Here is a 22,025-nt window from a genome sequence, read left to right on the forward strand (position 1 = left end):
GCAGCCTGGCATTTATTTCTTAGTCAAAACACATAGTTATACAGCTGTACAACAGTCTTACAGTAGATATATATATGCTCTAGTTATGCTTTTGTCAGTGACCGACACACTATAAAAGTATTCTGTGCATTTACACTAATGCAGAAATCAATTGTCTTATTGTGTTTTTGCTCTCACGCTCTAGTGAATGTGTTTTTACTTTTGACTGTGGGTGCGTATGTGAGTGTGTGTCATGCAGACTGGTAGCATCTCCTCTTTCCATTCCCTCCCCTCCCTCCTTCATTCAGGAAGTGGACTAATGGCATTTGAGAGGATGGAGGGAGTGGGAAAGAGGGAAAGAGGGAGGAGGGACGGAGTTCCTTCCTGTGTGGTGTGTCATTTGTAGATCCTGTTGTACTGCGTGTGGCCTTGAGACTCAGTGGTAACTCTTCCACACCCCGTCATTGTGGGGATTTTATGACATTTTATAGAGCAAACAAGCAATTAATAGAGAAAATCACCAGTCATTCACACTAAAAATGATCATTAGTTGCAGCTCTCATAAATAATTTCACATAGAAGTAGTAGTTTAAAGGATAAGGCTGGAGTATATACGGTTTTTCTCAGCAAATTCCATCCAATAACCAAAGCCAATAATACATTAGTCTGTCAGTACCTTTAGACTGTATTATCCTGTCTGTGGGGTCGACCTCAATCCCACTTATTCCTTCCTTCCTTGTTCACAATTGTGTGATTTAATTTCCCTAATTTCCTTAAAACAACTGTGGTTTTTCACAAACACAACTGAAATAGGAGTACATTTGTTTGGAATCATTATATAAATATTATATATACAGTATATTTATTTATATACATTAAGGGTGTCACTATTTCAGTTCTTAATTTAAAATTGATTTAAATGAACATTCAATTTTGGTCGTCGAAATCAAACGCAGGATGTGCGTTTTCCCTCCAGACACCATGGCCACCAGAGTTTGGTACTGAATTCATTACTTTCAGTTAAGGGTACCAACCAAACTACGTCGGTACGTTACTGGGCGTTACTCTTGTGCCTTTTCTGTGCCAGCTTTCAAGAGCGCAGCAGCAGGTTGCATCTGAGGTTGCTAAGCAACCTTTGCAAGCATCATAGCTATAGCCTATTTACCTGAAATCCTGAGTGCAGAGCTGATCTTCTTCCAGGCGCTGTTTATAAGTGTGTAGGCCTATCGTCGGTGGGGCAGATGTAAAGCTCTGGCTAGCCCTGCTCTAACATGATCAACTTTTCCGTATTTATCAGACTGAATATTTACGTAAGAAGAGAAAGACATCTGTCGCCTGTGATTGGTTTGTAACGTGACTCCTGTCTGACTGCTGAGCGTGGCCACTTCCTGTGTCTGTCTTTTCAAATTGAACCCCCACACGGTCCAGTCATATAGGTTTTGATTTACTTAAACAAGTCACAGCTCCTAATAGACGTTCACTTTTTCTTTTCTTTTTTTTCTTTTACGACTAAGCAACCAATAAAATCTTGTCAACTAATGACCTGTCTGGTCAACTAACGTTTGGTTGACTATTATGGGGCAGCCCCCGTGGTACATTCCAAAAATATGTGGCGGTCATTTCACACTTGATACCCTGTAGCTTCATTCAGAGATGAATTTGAAAATGTAAATGACAGGTGTCAGGACATAAAGTCAGTGATCTGTTCTTTATAAATAAGACTTCATAGTCTAACAATGACATAGGAGTCAATGCTGAAACAAAAAATGTTTAAGTCAGAAACTTAATCAAATCATGACCTCAAAATTGAAAGTCCAATAGAATTATGGATTTGGAGAATCGTGGCACTCTTAATGTGAAAACGTGTTAAGTTGTATATTTACCGCAGTCGGACAGTGTATGTGGAACTGATTCCAAACAAAGAGCAGCACCCATGATGAAGAAACATGTCACCCAGTGCAACAATGCAGCTCATTTGTGTGCATCTAATAGTTTTTTTGACAACAATGGAGGAAGGAGGCAACAGTGGGATTTGTTGACAAGAGAAATATAGAATATCACCAGCCCGATCCTTGAAGTCAACTTCCAGATGTGTGATAGAAACAAATTGTTATGGGGTGGTACATGAGTCGAAAAAAACGAGACAGGGCTGATTTGTGCGAGAAGTGTGCCTCTGAGAGACAGAGAGGTGGAGAAAGCAGACAACGGCCGATGCAGGTTGGGACCGTGAGTGTGTGTGTGTGTGTGTGTGTGTGAGAGAGAGAGAGAGAGAGCGATAAACAGACAGAGAGACAGCGAGAGAGAAGATAGACACAGACAGCCTTTTGAGATTCCACTCACGCATCTCTGAGTGTCTCTCGGTCTCTGAAGTATTGAATGAAAATGACTCCCCACCTTCACTCACACACACACGCACACACACACACACACACACACACACACACACACAGTATGCATGCATTACGCAGAGACATTAGCGAGGAACACAATCAGTAAACATATAGGGATGAAAGAGTTTGCGAGTTATCTCATTAAGTATTACTGAGCCCTTTAGTCTGATGGGATTAAGAGAGTCTGATTAGGTTGTAAAGTGGCGAACTGTAGTGTAATTGCACAACATCTCAGCATCTGCACTTCCTTCAACAGTTTTTGTATGTTCTACGGTAACGCATATGTCGGATCACTTCATATAAAATGTTTTCAATCTACTGTAAATGTTTGCTTTGTTTTGTCCATGATGAGTCATCTCTCATCCCAGCACTCATTCCAGCGTCCTGTCAAGCAAAGGAGGTTTGATAAGATAAAAGCAGTGTGATCATATATTGACAAAGTGCGTCATTTCGGATGGAGAAATTGGACACATTGGACGCAATGTGTGTAACACTGTTATGGTCTTCCTTCTCCTTTTTAGGCCTCACACATCTGAACATGTACTCGGACGACTTGACCTCAAACTCATGCAAAGTCCTTTTTGATATTGACATTTCAATTTGGCTTTATTTCACACACATTTGTCCATATTAGTATAATGTACTGTGATAAAAAAAACAGGGATGTAGCACCAGCTTCTGGGTCTGGGTCTTCCTCCTCTCTTGATCAGTGTTTTTCAAGACAGGCAGCTACATAAGTTACAGACAGAAAACATATAACCAAAAAAATACAGAATAAGAATGTAAAGCTCTTAAACAAGCAATATAAAACACAAAATCAGACTACTACAAAGAAAAGCCAAAATGTATGTTAATATATACCAGAAATGCACCATAAAAACGCAAAAAATGGCAACTACACATGATTACAAGGACCAGCTATGACACACTGTGACATTGACATATAGAAGATTGTGCACAAAAATCCTGTAACGCTGCTTTGAAACGGCCGAGAGGAACCAATGAGTGCAACTTTAAGTCCTTCTCCAGAAGATTCCACATATAAGGAGCTGCATACATAAATGCTCGCTTGCAAAACTCTGTACTTAACCTCAGTATAGACAGTAAAAACATGTTTTGTGAATGGAGAGCATAGCCATAGCTTTGTTATCCTTTCCTTCCTATCTGTCTTTTCTGTTTTGGAATTTTCTCAATTTTCTGTTTTTGGGGACGTACAGTTGCCTGATGCTGGTGTGGCAGCTGTGGCTCAGGTAGAGTGGGTCATCCACCAAATGGACAATTGATGGTTTTGATCCCCAGCACCTCCAGCCCGCGTACTTAAGTATCTTTGGACAAGATACTGAACCCCAAATGGCCCCTGATGGCTGTTTCATTGGTGTGTGAGTGCGAGTGAATGGTTACTGAGTAGCTGGTGGCACCTTGTATGGCAGCCTCGACCACCAGTGTGCGAGTGTGTGTGTGAATGGGTCCATTTATCATCATAAACAGTTACTTATGATGTTTTTAAATACTAATCCTAGTGTAGACATGGACTAAACTATTTTGCATCTTTAAGGGGTGAGAGCGGCCTCAGAGAGTCTCTATACAAAGTTTACTTTCTCAACCAGTTTATTCAACAAAATTTAATTTAGTCATGGCTCTAATTACTTAGATAAAAAAGCCACACAGAACCAAACTTTTCATTCCAGGCTATTTGAGCACCCCCTCCCACTGGGGCCCTGGGTAATCACTCCCACTTTCCTCCCCACTACGACGCCCCTGATTCAGACACATACAGACATTTGTTCCACTGTTCCCAAAAACAGGAGTCCATTGTGTCACTTTGTGTGGGCCCAGTTAATGCTATTATAATTACATTTTTTGAATCCACACATACTTTTGTATGTAAAATTCCAGGGTGGGAATATTAGCAGCCACAAACATATGACTTGCACGTGTCTGTCTCGGGACCCCGAGCAAGATCCTGAACGCATCATTAAATGCCACCTGAAGCTTTTGCATTTTTGCTTCATTATAACTGCACCACAAGCGGGCTGTGTATGGTGGAGTAGAGAAGGCTCTGAAAACAGCTGTACACATGTGAAACTTACATGCTAGCATACTGTGCATAGAGAGATGATGTCACCCAGATATCTGACTTTGTTGACCACATTTAACAGTTAGTCTGACATATAGAAAAATTTGCTTATGATTCCAACCAGGATAAGAGTTAAAGTTAACGTCATACTGCACATTATAACTTGAGCAGACTCTGAGCAGTTGCTGTAAGCCAGCACCATAAGGAGACAGGATGACAGTAGACCGTTAATAAGACTTTCCCCCACTGTACATCCAGTCTTACACTGTTTTACCTTTTGAAACATTTATCTCAAATCTTTCTTTGTATGTTTTTGTGGGTGTATGTATCATGTACATCTTGGTGATTCTGTACCACCTCAGGAAACAAATGCACACAGTCCTACACACAAACCATGACTAAGCAGTCCACATGAAATATATAGACTATTCGCCAGTTTTTAAATCACATCAGAATCTATTTTGGCACATACTTCTTCTCATTTTACCCTCTTTTTTGACATTCTGTCTTTGCAGAGGAGTGGCATACTTCAGTGCACATTTAGTGATGTTGTAGTGTGCTGTACTGAATGTCTTGTTGTGTATGTCTGGTATACTGTAGCGTCCTCCTGGAGGGGGGCAGTTTGAATAATTTATGCAACAAATGAGTTTGCCAGGAGATGCAGGTGTTCATCTGAGGACACGCGGGGGCCGTTCCACCGCCTCAGGTTTCATCACAAACACCTTTTGGTTACGTCGCCATACAGTGACTACAAATGCGGTGGGATCACAGTACACAACAAACCGCAAAGAGCAAAGCAATGAGTGATTTGATGACTCATGAAATGCAAAGGCTGAATGGACAAACAGATTAATTGATTGTCTTGTTTTCAGTGTCTTCAGGCTGAAGTCTTTTTGGGATCTCAGAGACAAAGACAGGGGAGGGGGCAGAGCGCTGGCTGAGTGTGTTCAGATAATTTGGAGCGGTTTGGGATGCAAAGGTTGGTTCCTGTTCCTTAACCTGCTTCAAAGTAACACAACAACAACAACAGCAGCAAGTTAGCGTTCATTTACCAGTTTCTGAATTTGTGAGATAATGCGGCTCTTATAATGGGCTCTACAGTTTGTTCTCAAATTGAATCAGCAGTCAACTCCATTAGGTCAAGTGCCATTAATATTATGAGAAGTACTTGACTGTGTTTGAGCTCAGTGAAACATGTACAAAGACTACACAAGACACACAATAATGCGTGCTATGACACAGTGTGTTAATGTGTAAAGCCACCAGCTCAATATCTCATTGTCCCTTTCGCTCGGCCTTGTCAGAAAAGTGTAAACACTGATGTGTGAGAAGTGTAAATGATGGACTCATTAACAGCGTGTAACAATGTGTGTGCGCTTGATGTTTACAAAGGTTAAGTGCTGGAATATGTTGAGCTTGGTTGTGAATCAGTATTTAAACAGAACCGGCTAACAGGAATTCATTGAGTCTAATTTACAGTGGTGTAATAATGACAGCCGACAGTAAACATTAACTTCCTGGTCACCGCGCTGTTGTAGCTAACTGGAGCTAATCGCACCACACTGATGTGTTCACATTAGAGCAGGTGAAGCCCTGCAGGCTCACACAGTTATCAACAGCCATGAGCAGCGCAGTGTTTGAATACAGTTAAGGTGTTGGCACATCAGCATGTTTAATCTAACTGTTATCGAAGTCGTTACCAATGGAATAAACATTAAGTGTTGCTCGAATAATTCTCTGTAACTGTCCACAAGTCAGCAGATGAAGGCGTAAGCATTTCCTTTTTTTTCTAAATGTTGAAATAAGCACCAACTCTCGCCAGTATTTAAAAGATACCAGGTTTTATGAGTCTATAGGTGCTTAAGGCGTTATCGATTGTTTGCCACGGACTCTTTGAATGTCCCTCATATTGTTATCAGTCGAATTTAACTGACGTCGTAGATTGTTTTCTCACTGCTTGAGTGCAACATCTTTCAGGTCCAATGTGTGAGTGTGTGGTTAGTGTCATTTTTATTGTATTCCAGCAGATTTAGAATTTTTGCAGGTCAATACCAATATTTAAGAGGTGGGCTGATCATTTTTAAATTTTCAGAGTCCCTGAAATGAGTTTTTTAGAGGAACAAAGTGCAGTTGATGTGTAGTCACCCACTGATCATTATGAATAAATTGTGAGCTCTCTCTTTTGGACAATCGATGTAACTGTGATAATGTTTCTAAATGGTCTGAAACATATTTTTAACATTTCTGCTCTGCAGTTCCTTGTTACTGATCGACCAACATATAAGCAGGTGCCAGTACACCTGAAACAATCTCATGTTTGCCGATACGTTAGCCCGGCTGATTTATTGCTCTAGCCCTGTGGTTTTCGAACATTGTGTGCCCAAGGCACACCAAAGGGCAAGCCAAAATCTCAAGACACACCTGTATTTATATCTGTGTACAGAAGCTACTATAACATGTGTCGATCTTATTATGACATAAGACAATAAAAATAAGAATAGGTAGCTTTCATGAAACTGTCTACTGACGTATCTTTTGTTTCAGTGGTAGGTCGTCTTTACTGGTGCTTTGTTGTAATTTGCTCCGTACAATAAAGCGATGCATCATCCCACTCACGGCTTTTTCCTTTTAAATGTTATCATCCCTCACACTGGCTGCCAATCAGGGCTCTTGATATGTCACACACTTAAAATTCCCACGTGTGCACGGCTACAAATACATTTCCTGTTAAGGTTGTTTTTTTTTTTAAAATAAATTAAAATCAATTACATTTTTTAGCTAGAGTTTGACTATTTATTAAGAATTGGGTGCCCACAACATATTGATACAGTCAGTTAAAAATGTATTTGTAACTTTTTGTACAGACCCAGTTGAATATTGCAGTATGTGTGGTTATCACAAAATCCCATGGCACACCTGGATAGGCATCCCAGCACACCAGTGGCAGAAATACACTGGTAGATGACCATTCTTTAGCAGTGTAACATGTCATTGTTACATCTCGTTTTCTGCATGGATAATGCAACCAAGATATAATATGTTAATTGAGGAGATTTTGTTACCCTTGGACACAACCAGGCTAGCTTTTACCTCCTGTTTCCGCTCAGTGATGGCAGTGGCGGCAGCTGGAATCGGGCCAGCTGATTTGGCCTAATTCTGGAGTGTCATTCATACCGAGTCTCCTCCGAGTCAAGCAACGGCCCGGCTAATTTCATCCAGCATGCCGAGTTCAGGCCAATTCAGGGCCAGGTCACTTTGGCTACCTGGGCAGGCTTTGTGCTAAGCTAAGCTAAGCTAAGCTAACCAATTGCTTGTGGTAGCTTTATATTAACTGCACAAATATGAGAGTGACATCAATCAAGCTCTCAGCAAGATAGCAAATAAGCCTATTTCACAAAATATCTAGTAATATAGATGCTGCTGCACAATTTTTACACAAGCATCACTATGCAAATTGTGTAACTGGTCCAGGTTTATGCAAAAAAAAAAAAGATTCACAGCCTCTCTTTGAAACAGGCTTTGTGATTCCTTCTCAGCGTGATTCATTCTAATTTTCTAATGTCATTTGAGTCAATCTGATTTGTCATAATCGAGAGAGACTGTCAGCACCAGAGCAGTTGTTGTGTTGTTGCCAGTGTTGTTTTTGTTTTCTGGGTGGTGCTGGTTTTGGGGCAGGCAAATACATCCTGCCGTATTTTTTATTTTTTTTTATTTTTTTCTTGTTGCTGTATTTGGAAAATGCTGCTTTGTCAGCAGGTCAGGTAGATTTTTTTTCCCTCCCCCAGTTCTCCTTTCTGCGCACAAACAAACATTAAGTGCACTCACACACTCACAGTACACACACACACACACACACACACACACACACACACTTATAATCTCTGCTTTGTCCTCCTTTCTCCTCTTTTGCTCCCTCTCTTTCTCTCTCCCTCTCTGTGCGTGAAGGCAAACTCAGCAGACCTCCAGGCTGCCAGGGAGTAAAGGCATTCTGGGTAATCCAGGGTGCGAGAAGGAAGAGGGAAAGAAAGGGGGAAAAACTCTCACAAATTCACAACACACACTTGATGCTGTGCATGACGTCGTACACTCAGACAAACACACACACACAAACAAATCCAGTCTCCCACCGCTGAACTATAGAGATACAATATCCATCTGCGTCCATCTGTACATTCATCTGCTGAGACAAACACAAGCTCTGTTTGCAACAGAATATTGAATCAAAAAGCTGCACGGCATCCTGTTCCCTGTTGCCGAACATTAACGATTGGGAGATGTGAAGGAGAATGAGGGAGGACGAGGGAATAGCGAGGGTGGTGGGGTGGAGCAGAGGAGGATACAGGAGTGTCGTCAGTCCGCTTTTATCTCAGCTCTGATTAAACCCTGTTCCTGTCTGACCTAAAAAGTCAGCTGGCGGAAACTTCAGAGACTGTGGGTGAATTTCACTGGAGCTCTTTACACCCAGCCGATGCCTTCAGAGAGGGAGAGAAAGCGAGAGGGGAGATCAGAGAAATAGGACAGAGAGTGGGCAGATATTTAAAAAAAAAAAAATAATAATACACACAGACATAGGCACGCTGGCTTTATGTGCGCACTCTTCACACATTATCATATATATGGATGCACACTCTCCCACACTGCATGTTGTCTGGTCTCTAGACTTAATGAGGACGAGGAAGAGGCCGGTGCTGGGTGGTAACTCCGGGTTAGTTAGTAGTACAATGCCACAGGAAGCAGACGGAGGCTGTGCTGAAATGTGCCAGCGCCGCCCGTCTGGGACAAGCACAACAAAAAACACAAGGTATAAAAATAAACCTGTGCCAGCATGGCAGGGTATCTGCAGGAACAGGAAATATCCCACTGAGGGAGAGACGGCAAGTGAGACATTGGGGAAGACCTTTGGATTGCAAATTTTCTTTTTGTTGTCATGGCTTTTATTGGTGGTGTGTTCAGAAGAGGTGCTGTATTGACTGAGCAATCAAATTCAGATCCTTTACTTGAAGATATATTATACAGGACTGCCTAAAAAAGCTATCTATAGACTCATACAGAAGTAATCCCTCTCAATCGTCACTTGTGACCCACTAGAAATATGTGTTAGTGTATTTTTCTGCCCTCTGCCTGCATTTTCTTCTTTTCTTCCTTTCTCTGTTTGTTGTTATGGGCATGATGTTTATGGGCGTGAACCCCCACAGCGCTCAGGTGAGGTCAGGGCTTTATAAAAGGAAGCAACCAGGTGCCAGACCATAAGCAGCAGGCATCTGAAGTAGCAAAAGTCAAAGTTCAACACTCAGTACTCAGATAAAAATGTCCCTGTGAGTGTTATACTGTTACTGTTTTTACTCATTTTTACTGTATTACACTGTATTACACATTTCACCAGCAGCAGCAGCCTGAACTGTTGATACAAGGCAGGGTAGATACATGGTTTCATGCTGTTTACTCCACCATCTGAATGTCTCATCAGACTCAGGCAACATTTTTTCAATCTTCTGTTGTCCAGTTTTGGTGAGCCTGTGTGTTATTATAGCCTCAGTTACCTGTTGTTAGCTGACAGGAGTGGCACCCAGCACAGTCTTCTGCTGCTGTAGCCCATCTGCTTCATGGTTCGACATGTTGTTGGTTCAGAGATGGTCTTCTGCATACTTTGGTTGTAACAAGTGGTTATTTGACTGTTGCCTTTCTATCATCTTGACCCAGTCTGGCCATTCTCCTCTCACCTTTGGCATCAACAAGGCATTTTCACCCAGAGAACTGCTGCTCACTGGGTATTTTCTCTTTTTGGCACCATCCTCTGTAAACCCTAGGGATGGTTGTGTGTGAAAATCCCAGTAGATCAGCAGTTTCTGAAACACTCAGACCAGCCTATTTGGCACCAACAACCATGCCACGTTCAAGTCACTTAAATCACCTTTCTTCCCCATTCTGATGCTCGGTTTGAACTTCAGCAGGTTGTCTTGCATTGAGTTGCTGCCACGTGATTGGCTGATTAGCTATCTGTGTTAATGAGCAGTTGAACAGGTGTACCTAATAAAGTGGCTGGTGAATGTATATTATTCTGCATGCAACTGTATGGTAGCATTAAATAGAAAAACTCAAGTCAAGTTAACTACAGTGCTTGACTAAATATACTAAGTTACTTTCCACCACTGCTGAGCAAATAAGTGTTGAGTGTCTGCAGACTGGTTTGAGTTGTGATTTTAACTCTTTGTTTCTTTGTGTGTGTTTGCATCCTCCAGAGTGCTGCAGCAGCTCCCAGCCCCGTCCTTGGGAACCTTCCCCCAGGAGAGGGCATGCCAGTGGGGCCAGTCCCTCCGGGATTCTTTCAGGTATATGGTACACACACACACACACACACACACACACACACACACACACACACACACACATACCAACATACAGAAAGTGAAAGAGAGGAAAGAGAGTTTTCTTTGGGGCCTTCAGGCCACTTACAGATACAGCACTGAATAGTTCTATTGAATATATTGTGAGAATTTAATTCATGAATACTTCACTGTTTGTGTTCATGTACAGAACCTTTGTGTGCATTAATCTGTGTGTGGGGTTGCACCTCTGTGTGTTTCTCAAAACGGACAGAAAAGGGCCTGACAGTTGAAATGAATGTCTCGCAAACAAAAAGTCACATGTGCAGCTTCGCCCCAGATCATCGCTGTTCTCCATCAGAATGACTCTGCCAGTTGCACATTGATCAGCCGTCATTATCAGTCAAACTCAGACGCGTGCATCTGACACACAGATCAATATCCTTCATAGGCATTTCTCAACTCCGCTTTCAAAAAAACTCCAAACATCCTTTTCCATCTCCTTCTGAAGATCAATTGTTCTTTGAAGACAAGGTGTTGTCAGGATCTATCGGTGAAAGAAATGCAACAATTGCCAGATTGCCAGTTCTTCATTCAGGCTCCGTAAAATGATTTGCATATGGACGAGATTGGAGAATATCATATTTATTAGCAAAGCATTGCACATCACAGACAATGCACAGCCGTGCTCACAGACATATAACGTCTATCTTTCAGTGTCATTTATTCATTCATTCAGTTTATTACTTTCTGTGTTTAGTTGTTTGCATTTATTTGTTCGTGCATGCATGAAAACAGGAATGTTAATCATTATAGAGCTTCAATAGACTTAGAATAGTGTAGCTGTTTTCCTTTGATGGACACTCAGCACAGCTGGGAGATGAGACGAGGGGTAATTAAAGAGGAGACCCTGATCAAAACAAGTGGACCATTGCTCTCTAGTGGCAACACATTGCATTGCTTCCCCAACGCTGCAGACTGGCTCCTCTGACCACAGTGGCATCGGTTCAGCAGACATAGCAACAGCATTGCTACTGTCTGTGGTGAGGACAAGTGAAAACCCACTCGCAGCTGCAAAAGAGCTTCTCACTCCTGCTGCCAAACTGCTCACAGTTAACACATAACACTGACATCATTATTAACCAACCTCATCTCTTAGTCTTTCATTCTTTTTCCATAAATCCAGTCCAATGAAAATGTGGTCGGCATACTGAGTCTGCTGTCATGGAACTGTTGTTAAATGTGCCCAAAACTCAACAGCAGATTTTTGCAGTGGTTGTGGTCGGTTTCCTGTTTTGAAGTGTGAAAAAACTCCCCATATGGTGCTCTGTGCAGTTTGTACACCATTATTGTTTCTGTGGGAGAGGTATTAAAATAGCAGTCCTGTGTGTTTGTGATTCAACCTGCTTTAATGTTTTTAATATAATTTCAGCCGTTCATGTCACCTCGATACCCCGGAGGACCCAGACCACCTCTCAGATTACCGAATCAGGTAAGAGCCACACTGACACCTGCAGGTGGCAGACAGAACTGTAGCTAGTTAGAAATGATTGGCTCTTGGTCTAAAAATATACCTGTGAGCACACTGTTTCCCAATTCTGGGTTTGTTTTATTAGTCAAAAGCTCAGTGTTGGTTTGTTTAGAAAAGGCTTGTTTGCAAAGGACAAAGGTCAGTGGGCTGGTGACATACTGACATAGCCAAAACTATGTACTTTTACAATGATAAAAACTGAATTATGGTACAGACACTTATGCTGTGTATAACTTGTTTAAAAGGAGATCTCAGTGTGCTAACTTGAGATCTGCTATGTTGCCTTTGACTGTTAAAACTAGATGGTATTAATTTATAAGAAGAAAAGCAGATTATCTAGATAATCTGTAGAAATTTAATAGTTTTACATGATAACAGTTCATCTGGGATACTGTTTTTGTGTCTCTCTCCTTTTCTTTTTTCACTTGCTTTATATAAGCAAGACCGGGAGATGTTTGTACTATAATTTTGTAATCCCATGTGGAATGGGCCAAATGATTTGGCAAACAAAAATACAAAATAAAGAAATAAATGAATTAGTATAAATGGACAGTATCTGTGTTACTGTGACGATAATGAGGGGATGGGTCTTCTTTTCCCTCTGCAGGGACTTGGAGGAGTCCCAGGTAGTCAGCCTATGTTGCCCAGTGGAATGGACCCCACAAGACAGCAAGGTATGCACACACACTGGTATGCACAAACACAGACATATGATGTTACAGCACATGTGCTCAGTCAGCACCCAGCCTGTTAAGGAATAGACAGACAGACAGAGTCACAGCCTGATAGAGCTTTTATCATAGAACTGATGTCCCAGAACTATTTACAAGATTAAGAGTCTACAGCCACATTTCTGTAAAGCTGCACTTGGCACAGTGGCAGTTTGACCTAAATGCTAATGTTGGCATGCTAATATGCTCCCAATGACAATGCTAACATATTTAATTAGCACTAAAAGGATAATATGAATGTCTTTAGCTTTGCAGGTATTTAGTCATGAATTTAAATTTGACTTGATGGGGGAGCCTATCCCAGCTGGCACTGGGTGAGAGGCAGGGTGCACCCTGGACAGGTCACCTGACTATCACAGGGCTGACACATAGAGACAACCATTCATGCTCACATTCACACCTACAGGCATTTTAAAGTCAGCAGTGACCAATCACCATGTGTTAAGACACAGAGAAAACCCACAGAGCATGCAAACTCCACACAGAAGGCCCAAATGGCCGGCTCGAAACCTGAAAGCTTCTTGCTGTGAGGCAACAGTGCTAACTACTGCACCACTGCCAGGAACATGAATGTCATCTCAAAATCACAACTGTCACCAACATAGGTGCGCTAGAGAAAAAGTCAGGGCGTCACCAAGTCAGTAGGATTCATCCTGTGGGGACTATGGATATCTGTACCAAATTTAATGTGAATGACTTCATTGTTAGTTTAGTCTATTGATGGGATTTGTAGATAGTAATAAAAAGATCTCTTCTTACCCTTTAAGTACAACCCTGTTTACACACACTACTTACTCCTTCAGACAGCACATGAATTATGCAGAAGTAAAAAGACGCAGAATGTTCAGTTACTGTTAAACTCAACATTAGAATGAAAAAAAAAACACTATTTGAATTTTGTATGATGGTTAGTCCCATCATCTCAGAAACTGATGTCTTCTAAGGGTTTTGCAACAATGCGGTGTCCAGATGGAGGTGTAAAATACAACATTACATGAAGGGAACAGGCTTTTTTGAAGAGAGTACAGTAGAAAATAAAAACACATGACAAGAAATTGCTGACTGAATAATAGAAAACTCACCCCAGTCACACCCAAATACACTCATGTGGAACAAACGGATGGTCGGTTGTAGTTTCAAAGTTTTCCTGTGTTTCAGGACATCCAAATATGGGAGGACCAATGCAGCGGATGACTCCACCCAGAGGCATGGTACCGCTCGGGCCCCAGGTACGGGACCAGATGATTTCTTGGGGATATATACAAAGCACTGGTTCTGACAGTTACTCTCATGTAGACGTCAATGAGGACATTTGGTGTCTTCTGTTTCAGGGCTATGGAGGTGGGATGAGACCACCACTGAATGCCCTGGTTGGTCCTGGGATGCCCGGCATGAACATGTGAGTGGTAGCAACATAATGTGATCTACACACACACACACACACACACAATGTAACTGACCTTCCCACATTTCTCTCACTCAGAGGGACATTAAACTGCAAATGTCTTTAATCTCTCTCGACAACAGATGCAGTCAGCCATTTGCTTTCTGTAGCTTTTAATTACACTTTACTGTATGTTCCTGGCTCTTAGAGGACTGGAAGCGGAGCGAGAAGCCAGCTTTCCTCTATTTTGTCTTCTTTTCTTCTTTTCTTTTTTTTTGAAACTTGTTGTTCCCATCACCTCTCGCTGGCAAGAGAGGAGCTTGTTGTTGCCAACGCTGCCCAAATGAATTGGAAACAAAGATGCTTGCCAAAAGCGGACAACTAAAGTGTATAATTGTGTGTGTGTTCCAGGGGACCTGGTGGGGGTAGACCCTGGCCAAATCCTCCAAACTCCAATTCGGTAAGTGCTCTTACAAAGACACCCAAGACAAGGTTTAACAGATATTTCATTTCTTTAATGATTTCTCTTCTTTTTTTTTTCCTTCTTTTTTTTCCAGACCCCATACTCTTCTGCATCTCCAGGAAGTTATGTGGTATGTATGTTTGAGTTTAAATTATGACTATTTTCAGGGTCATATTTGTATTTAAGTTTTCGACTAAAATATATATGTAAATGCTTTAATGTTCAAAACTGTCGGTGCTGGAACACCTACATCCAACCGCTACGTTTTTGCACCTGTCTCTTTAAGATCCACCCCACCCTTCTAAACACAACCTTGATCCAGCAGGAATATGATCAGAAATCAGGGAGAAATTAATAACATCAGCAACCAAGACTGCATATTTCTGTTAGTGCATGTAGGCACATGAAGCAGTGTGGGCTACATGCCTGTAGCAGATCAACAAGAAATTCATCAGGAGCTGATGTCAGCTGGTCTCAAAAGTAGACAATAACAGGCTTTTGCTCACACACAGGGGCATACATTTCTCCTTTCCATATTTGGAGGTGAGGGAACATATGCAATGGGGGGGTTGGAGGTACTCTACCAGAACATTTTAAGAATCAAACATGTCATTTCTCGCATTTTGGAGATTTTTAATGCACCAATTTGTGGTTTCATCCGCATCAATTTACGGTGTAAATGTCTACGATTTTGCCCTCAGCAACTTGAATGTTTTTATCAGGGGAGGGAGAAATGCACAGGTTGTAAATATTGAGGGGGAGGTGTCCTTTGCGTCCCCCTGAAATCAGTACCTTTGTTACATGGGTTCCTTATACATACAATGGCCACGCTTAATATGAACATCCATCATTCTTATATATTTGACAGAAAATGAGAAAAAGTATAACAGGTCCCCATTATACTGTCTTTATTCACTAGCTGTATGGGCTGAAATTTATTAGTTCATTAATGAATCTTACGGAAACCAACTGTGATTTCAGGGACCTCCAGGAGGAGGGGGGCCACCCGGCACTCCAATAATGCCGAGTCCAGCAGGTAAGGCTTGTGTATCCATGTACGTGAGTGTGAGTTTGTACTGTCATGGAAAATTGTGAAGATGTGAAACACCCAGTCACATTATCAATACACACCAAACACCAAAAGAGTTTAAGTAAAATAATTGTAATTATAAGGAGACAAATACAGATCTTCTTATACAGAAATTGTCCCAGTGTGTGAAAGAGACTATATCCATTACATATTATAGAGACAAAGAAAGTCAAAGTGACTGGCTGTTTGCCAAATGATAACAACTTTCCCCCAATCCCAAAAAGCTATTTAAAAGTCATACTATAGTCATGTTACGGTCACCATATCTGGACACTAACTTTTAGTTTAGACAGTTACAAAGCATAGTTCTGTGTATCCTCAGACGCCCACTCAAACCAAAGTCCATGAAGCAGGCTGCGAGAAAAGTCACGATTTAAAAAAAAAAAAAGATAAACCCTAATGTTTCATAATAGTGCTTCCTTATTAAATGATAACCTTATTTGTTTAATCTTCATCTTACTTTCACAGTACACATGTTTATGCTTTTTCATCCTCTTATTGTTTCTCCGTCAGATTCAACCAACTCTGGTGACAACATGTACACTATGATAAACACAGTCCCTCCGGGGGGAAGCCGACCAAATGTGAGACATTTCTCTCTCTGTATACATCACTGTGTCTGGTTGTAGACATTGTGTGTGGATGTAATCATTCTTTGATGTCTCCTGTGTATGTTCTCCTCAGTTCCCTATGGGTGCAGGTGGCGACGGTCCATTAGGTGGCATGGCTGGCATGGAGCCCCATCACATGAATGGATCATTAGGTACAGTGTGTGCTGCACTGACACTAAATCTGACACTAATCTGGTTATATTTTCTTCCCCTAATTTAAGTAAAACCAGTTTTCATTCAATAATGGTGGTTTGTGTTCATCCTTGTGTTCCCTCTCTCAGGGTCAGGTGATATGGACAGTCTCCCCAAGGTGAGACAAGATGCTACCTTGAAACTCCATTTTAAAATTGCAGTATTTTTCTTCCATAGCTTTAGTAGCATTCAGTTACCAATAATCTGTGTCTTACAATCTTTTTTTCAGAACTCTCCTGGTAACCTAAGTATGAGTAACCAGCCCGGGACCCCCAGGGAGGATGGAGAGATGGGAGGAAACTTCCTTAACCCTTTTCAGAATGAAAGTGTAAGTCAGAAGTTAGCGGGATCTCAAAACTTAATACCAAAGTTAGGTTAAAAATGGGTTTGAATAGTTTTGCATTTTGGCCAATACTCTTATTTGTTTCCTTGCAGAGAGTTAGATGAAAAGATTGATACCACTCTCAAATCTGTACGCTAAATATGAAACTACAGCCAGCAGCTAGTTGGCTCTGGGGAAACAAATGACTCTGTCCAAAGAAGAAGAAGTCCACTTAGCATCTCTTAAGTGATACACGTAATATGTCATGTGAAGGAGTTTCCACCTGTTGCTTGGCAACCACACTGTGACAGCAATACTCCAGGAAGTCACTTTGGATTAAATAAACAAGATGTGTGGATGTAGGGCTGTCAAACGATTAAAGATTATCTGATTAATTACATGCTCTGTGATTAATTAATCTGAATGTAATGTGTGAAAAGTGAAAGTATTAAAAAAAATTAAATTCAGGTGAATTTTGGCATATGTGTCTATCACCGAAACTGGTCTGTAGTCCATTGCAATCCCTTTTGTCAGTCGGTCACAGGTAGACTCACTCCGTTTGTGTCTGAATGCCTGGGCCCATATTCACAAAGATTCTCAGTCCTCTCAGAGAGCTCCTAACTTAGCCTAAAAATTCCTAGCAAGGGATCTTAGCTTAAGAGTGATTCAGGAAGTTTCTGAGAGCAACTCTGAGCAAGGAGGGGACAGAAACTTTTATCTTAGTGAGGAGGTGTGGTTGACCCCGTTGCTAGGTATGACGCAGTCTTCTAAAAGTTGTGATTGGTTCTTACAAAAAGGGAAAAAAAAATCTGAAAAAAAAAGCGCTCCTAGTAATGAATGGACAGTGAAATCAACCGATCATAGAACTTAGTCTGTAGGCTATTAAGAAATGTGTAATCGTGAAAATAATTTTATGTCATGATGATGAAACTCAGCAAAATTAAATTCATTGTTACACAGCTCCAAAATGTTTGAACGTACCTCATTCACATGCCGATTATTATATTGATTTGCTTATTGTTATGTTTACTCGCCATGCTGGTAATTTTACTACTTAATCTATTTGATATTAATGGTGGACGCAGAATCAGCTGTCAGCAATTACTGTGATTGCTGGCCTCCTTGTAAAAAGTGGTTTGATTTGGCAGAATGACCAAAACAAACGAATGAAATGGAGAAAAAAAGAACGAGAAAACCGAACCGGACAGAAGAGCAGTGCCTGCTGTTGGCGCAGCTCGTGGAGGAGAACAAAGGAGTTTTAAGAGGGAAATTCGGTCCCGGGATCACGGCACAAGAGAAGATGTAGACTTGGGAGCACATTGCCCGACAAATCAATGCGTCATTCCCTCTCCTTTTACGCACAAGCGATAAATGTGAGAAGCACTGGTACGTGCTGCAATCCAAAGCAGGCGTTATTGCGTTACTACGCTGGGTGGGAAAAGTAAGCTCATCCCTGATGAAGTCAACCACAAACATTATCCCTGCACGATCAAGCCGGTAGCGTCTTATTAAATCACTGTCGTTCAGTAGGCCTATACAGAGAATATCTCTCCTTCCTCTCTGTCTTTCCACCATCTTCTCTGTTTAAGACACTCTTAGGCTTCTTAAAAGTCCTCCTCCCTGCTCTTAACAGTTTTTCACCTTAGGAGCTCTCTTAAGGCCTAAGATGCTTCGTGAATAACTTTTATCTTACCAAGGGAAAATTCTAAGAATGACATCACTAAGAGTTACTTTTAGTCTTAGGATTCTTTGTGAATACGGGCCTTGGTCGTGACGAGGCTGACTTCTAGCACTAGCATCAGAGGCTGTGCCAGCTTGGACCTCTGAGTTTGCTGCTAAATGCTTTGCGCTGAGGTGATATTTTAGGTTTTAATTACTGCGATTGTACGAAAATTCCTTACTGCAGAAAATGCAGAGAACGGTGCTCCTATCAACAGTTCCATCTGGCCGTTTTTAAAATGCTAATGTTCCATTCATTGGGCCAAGCAGCATCGTCTTCCTCCGTCATGTGACAAAGGCACTGTGGCCTTCAATGACGCACCGGGTCAAAGGTCACCATGGAACACAATTAATCAGTGTTGATTTTTTTTTAACATGGTATTTCTTTGTGATAAATTAATCAAAATTACTGTGTTAGTTTGACAACCCTAAAACACAAACATAATTCCCATATTGTCGAACTTTTCCTTTAACTAAAGTTAAAAGTATACATGAAGGTTTTTCCTAAAAAACAATGTACAGACTCACACAGAAGTAATGACAATTACTGCATAGTATACCTTTAAACATTCATAAAAAAAAATATTTGACTTTAAACCATTACATTTGGAGGGATTTTGGTGTATAATGGTGAAAAATACTCACACACGCTTTTCTTCCCATTGTATCTCTGCAGTATTCTCCGAACATGACAATGAGCGTGTGAAGGCTCTGGACGCAGGTTTGGTTCAGTCGCCCAGTAACCTGGTGTGGATCGGTGAAAAGCAGAGAGACAGGATGTGATGTCATCTAGGCCAGTGACTTCACCACCTCCACCACCACCTGCCTAGTCAGGACAGTTGCCCCAGGCTCCGTCCTTCTCCTCCCCACCCCACCCACCCCACTCCTCCGTTGTTCCTGTCCACGTCTCTCTCTCCTGTTTCTTCTCCCGTTCTAAGTGGTGACTCTGCTACATTCATCAGTTCTTCCTCTGCAACTATGAGACTGTACAAAGGAACCAAATTGAAACAACCTGGAGGAGAACTCTTTGTATATTTGCATACGGTGTGTATGAGACTGTGCACACACTCCAGTCACAGACAGACGTGTCTGCCTTTGGCATCATATTACAGAGTTCATGCCCAAAAACAAACAGCCAGTATCTTATTTATGCTAAAGTTTAAATTTCCAAGGGTTTGAAAAATAACAGATACTTTTTGATTGATGCTCAAATTTAATCTAACTGGGTCTCACAAGGAACTTTTTTTTCTTTTCTTTACAAATTAATTTGTCCATAACTGAAAGAGAATTGGAGAGACATCACAATATTACCAATACGTTTATCTGAGGCTTGTGCAGGTGTTTGTCTTTTCAACTTTTGTGGTTGTCTGAATCTTTAAGACCACTAACATTGTGTTTCATGTTTTATACTATGGGCCGTTTCTTTTTTCTGCGCTCCCCAAACTCAAGCCACAAATGTGGGAAATGTGAAATCTCTTTAAAGTTAGCTCTTTAACCATGATTTGCAGAAAGGCTTCAACTGAAATATTTGTCCGCATCTATCGAATGGTTTTTGAGAAAAATAAAGTGCTTTGTTTGAGGCCTAAGGCGAGACGATGCAACTTCAGTTAACAGCGCTACCAGTCATACCTGACCAAGCAAGGCTGTAGAAACAAAATCCCTGAGTGTACTGAATTGAGCAATGCCTATTGATTTAACTTTCTATTCATAAGAGGAAGAATGTGTTACTTCTTTTTTAAAGTTGACATAGTCTCTCTTTAAATCAGATCAGTCACTACGCTGACACTGAGGAATACGGTTAGCACAAAGGTCGATACCCAGTAGTACAGACTGAAAATCTTTTCTATAATTAAGCATGGCATCGTTCTGTATTCAGTGATAAACTTTTGTTGCGTTCAAACTGTTAGACTTCCCAGTGTGAGTGGCTTACATTTGGAGGGTTTTACATTCTGTTGACTGCACAGGCACAGGGCAAAGTTTAGGATAGCTGAGTTTTTTTTGGGACTGTGTTATCTTACAAGAGGGGATACTGAACTTGTGCATGCAGTCATACGATTTTATTTTATTTTTTTATTTTTTTTTGAGGCCTCTCGTCTCTAGTTATTTAAACTTTTTATCCAAATGATTTATCAGTTTATGTCCTGCAGCAACAGTTGCAAAATGGATACAATGGCCCACATTCTCTGGACGTAAAACGTTAAAAAGACAGAGACAAATCAAAGACACATGACCAGTATTGAACGTAAACTGTAAGACACAAGCTTATAAAGTCACTTTGGTCACTCATACTTTATTGCCATCCGGATAAACTGTGATCTCAGTGTGATGTGAAAGGTTTGTTGGTACAGAAAGCTAAAAACAAGCTTGTTTTTAAATCAATGTTTTAGACTTTTTTCACTGCCCAAAATGTATTATCATTGTGTACAAACGGACGATGATGCCTGTGAACATTTTCCTCTCCCCTCTCTTACTGCAAAGTGTACAGCTCACAAATGTAGCTCCTCTGTCTCGTATGTGTATTTGATATTATTATTATTTAAAGAAAAAAACTGGAGAGAATTCATGCAAAAGGGAGGGATGGACTGATGACGCACCATCACAACTGAACAGAGATATTTTATTTTGATTTTTTTTGTGTGTGTTAGATTGAAGCCATAAGTGGGAGTACAAGAAGATGCATTTGTAAATTGGGTCATGTTTTTCTGTTTTGTGGCAGTATGTGGGACTCCATTTGTGACGTGTTCATTTTCTCTTTTTTATTCTTGTATTATGTTTTTGTAAATACACAGAGAAGTATTTCATGGGTTTTGAATATGCTAGTATAAAGCTTCTCTTCCCTTAGTCACAGTGTCAGCTCTTGTCGTTTGTGAGGACTGCGTGTGTGGACATGAGCGCAGTCACTTCAGGGTGTATGCAGGGTTTGTAGACGAGGTGTTATCACGAGTTATGCCTCTCTAAGTCGTGTGCTTTGGTTCAATCTGCTCTGTGTTGTGAAGCAGAGCAGTGTCTGCAATGTGAAAGAAAAACCACTAACTGTGATCCATACACTTCTATCCTAGTAGGGGAAAGGCAAGATATCTTTTGTGGAGTGCTGCAGGGACAATGTTGTTTTGTAAGCCAGCCTGGAAGTTAGCATCGCCTGGGTTCTTCCGACCAAGAGCCCATAGGAGTTTTTCATTGGCTTATGATATTAGCAGATTTTGTTCAGCAAGA

The 22,025-nt window shown here is 41.1% G+C and overlaps 1 protein-coding gene across 2 annotated transcripts in view; it reads left to right on the forward strand.

The window, feature by feature from the left end:
* The window catches only part of ssbp2a (single stranded DNA binding protein 2a), a 66,514-nt gene extending 46,273 nt beyond the window's left edge, over positions 1-20,241 (forward strand). For both annotated transcript variants that reach the window (XM_049579061.1, XM_049579060.1), the window contains exons 5-17: positions 10,686-10,775; positions 12,202-12,261; positions 12,908-12,974; positions 14,190-14,260; positions 14,363-14,430; positions 14,827-14,875; positions 14,973-15,008; positions 15,860-15,914; positions 16,482-16,552; positions 16,653-16,731; positions 16,861-16,889; positions 17,001-17,099; positions 19,489-20,241. In XM_049579061.1, the coding sequence (XP_049435018.1) occupies positions 10,686-10,775; positions 12,202-12,261; positions 12,908-12,974; positions 14,190-14,260; positions 14,363-14,430; positions 14,827-14,875; positions 14,973-15,008; positions 15,860-15,914; positions 16,482-16,552; positions 16,653-16,731; positions 16,861-16,889; positions 17,001-17,099; positions 19,489-19,518 (804 nt within the window). In that variant the 3' untranslated portion in view covers positions 19,519-20,241. The remainder of the gene's footprint in view (positions 1-10,685; positions 10,776-12,201; positions 12,262-12,907; positions 12,975-14,189; positions 14,261-14,362; positions 14,431-14,826; positions 14,876-14,972; positions 15,009-15,859; positions 15,915-16,481; positions 16,553-16,652; positions 16,732-16,860; positions 16,890-17,000; positions 17,100-19,488) is intronic.
* Positions 20,242-22,025: the final 1,784 nt, after the last annotated feature.

The sequence above is a fragment of the Epinephelus fuscoguttatus genome, linkage group LG6, assembly GCF_011397635.1.
Source record: "Epinephelus fuscoguttatus linkage group LG6, E.fuscoguttatus.final_Chr_v1".
Classification (NCBI taxonomy): Eukaryota; Metazoa; Chordata; class Actinopteri; order Perciformes; family Serranidae; genus Epinephelus; species Epinephelus fuscoguttatus.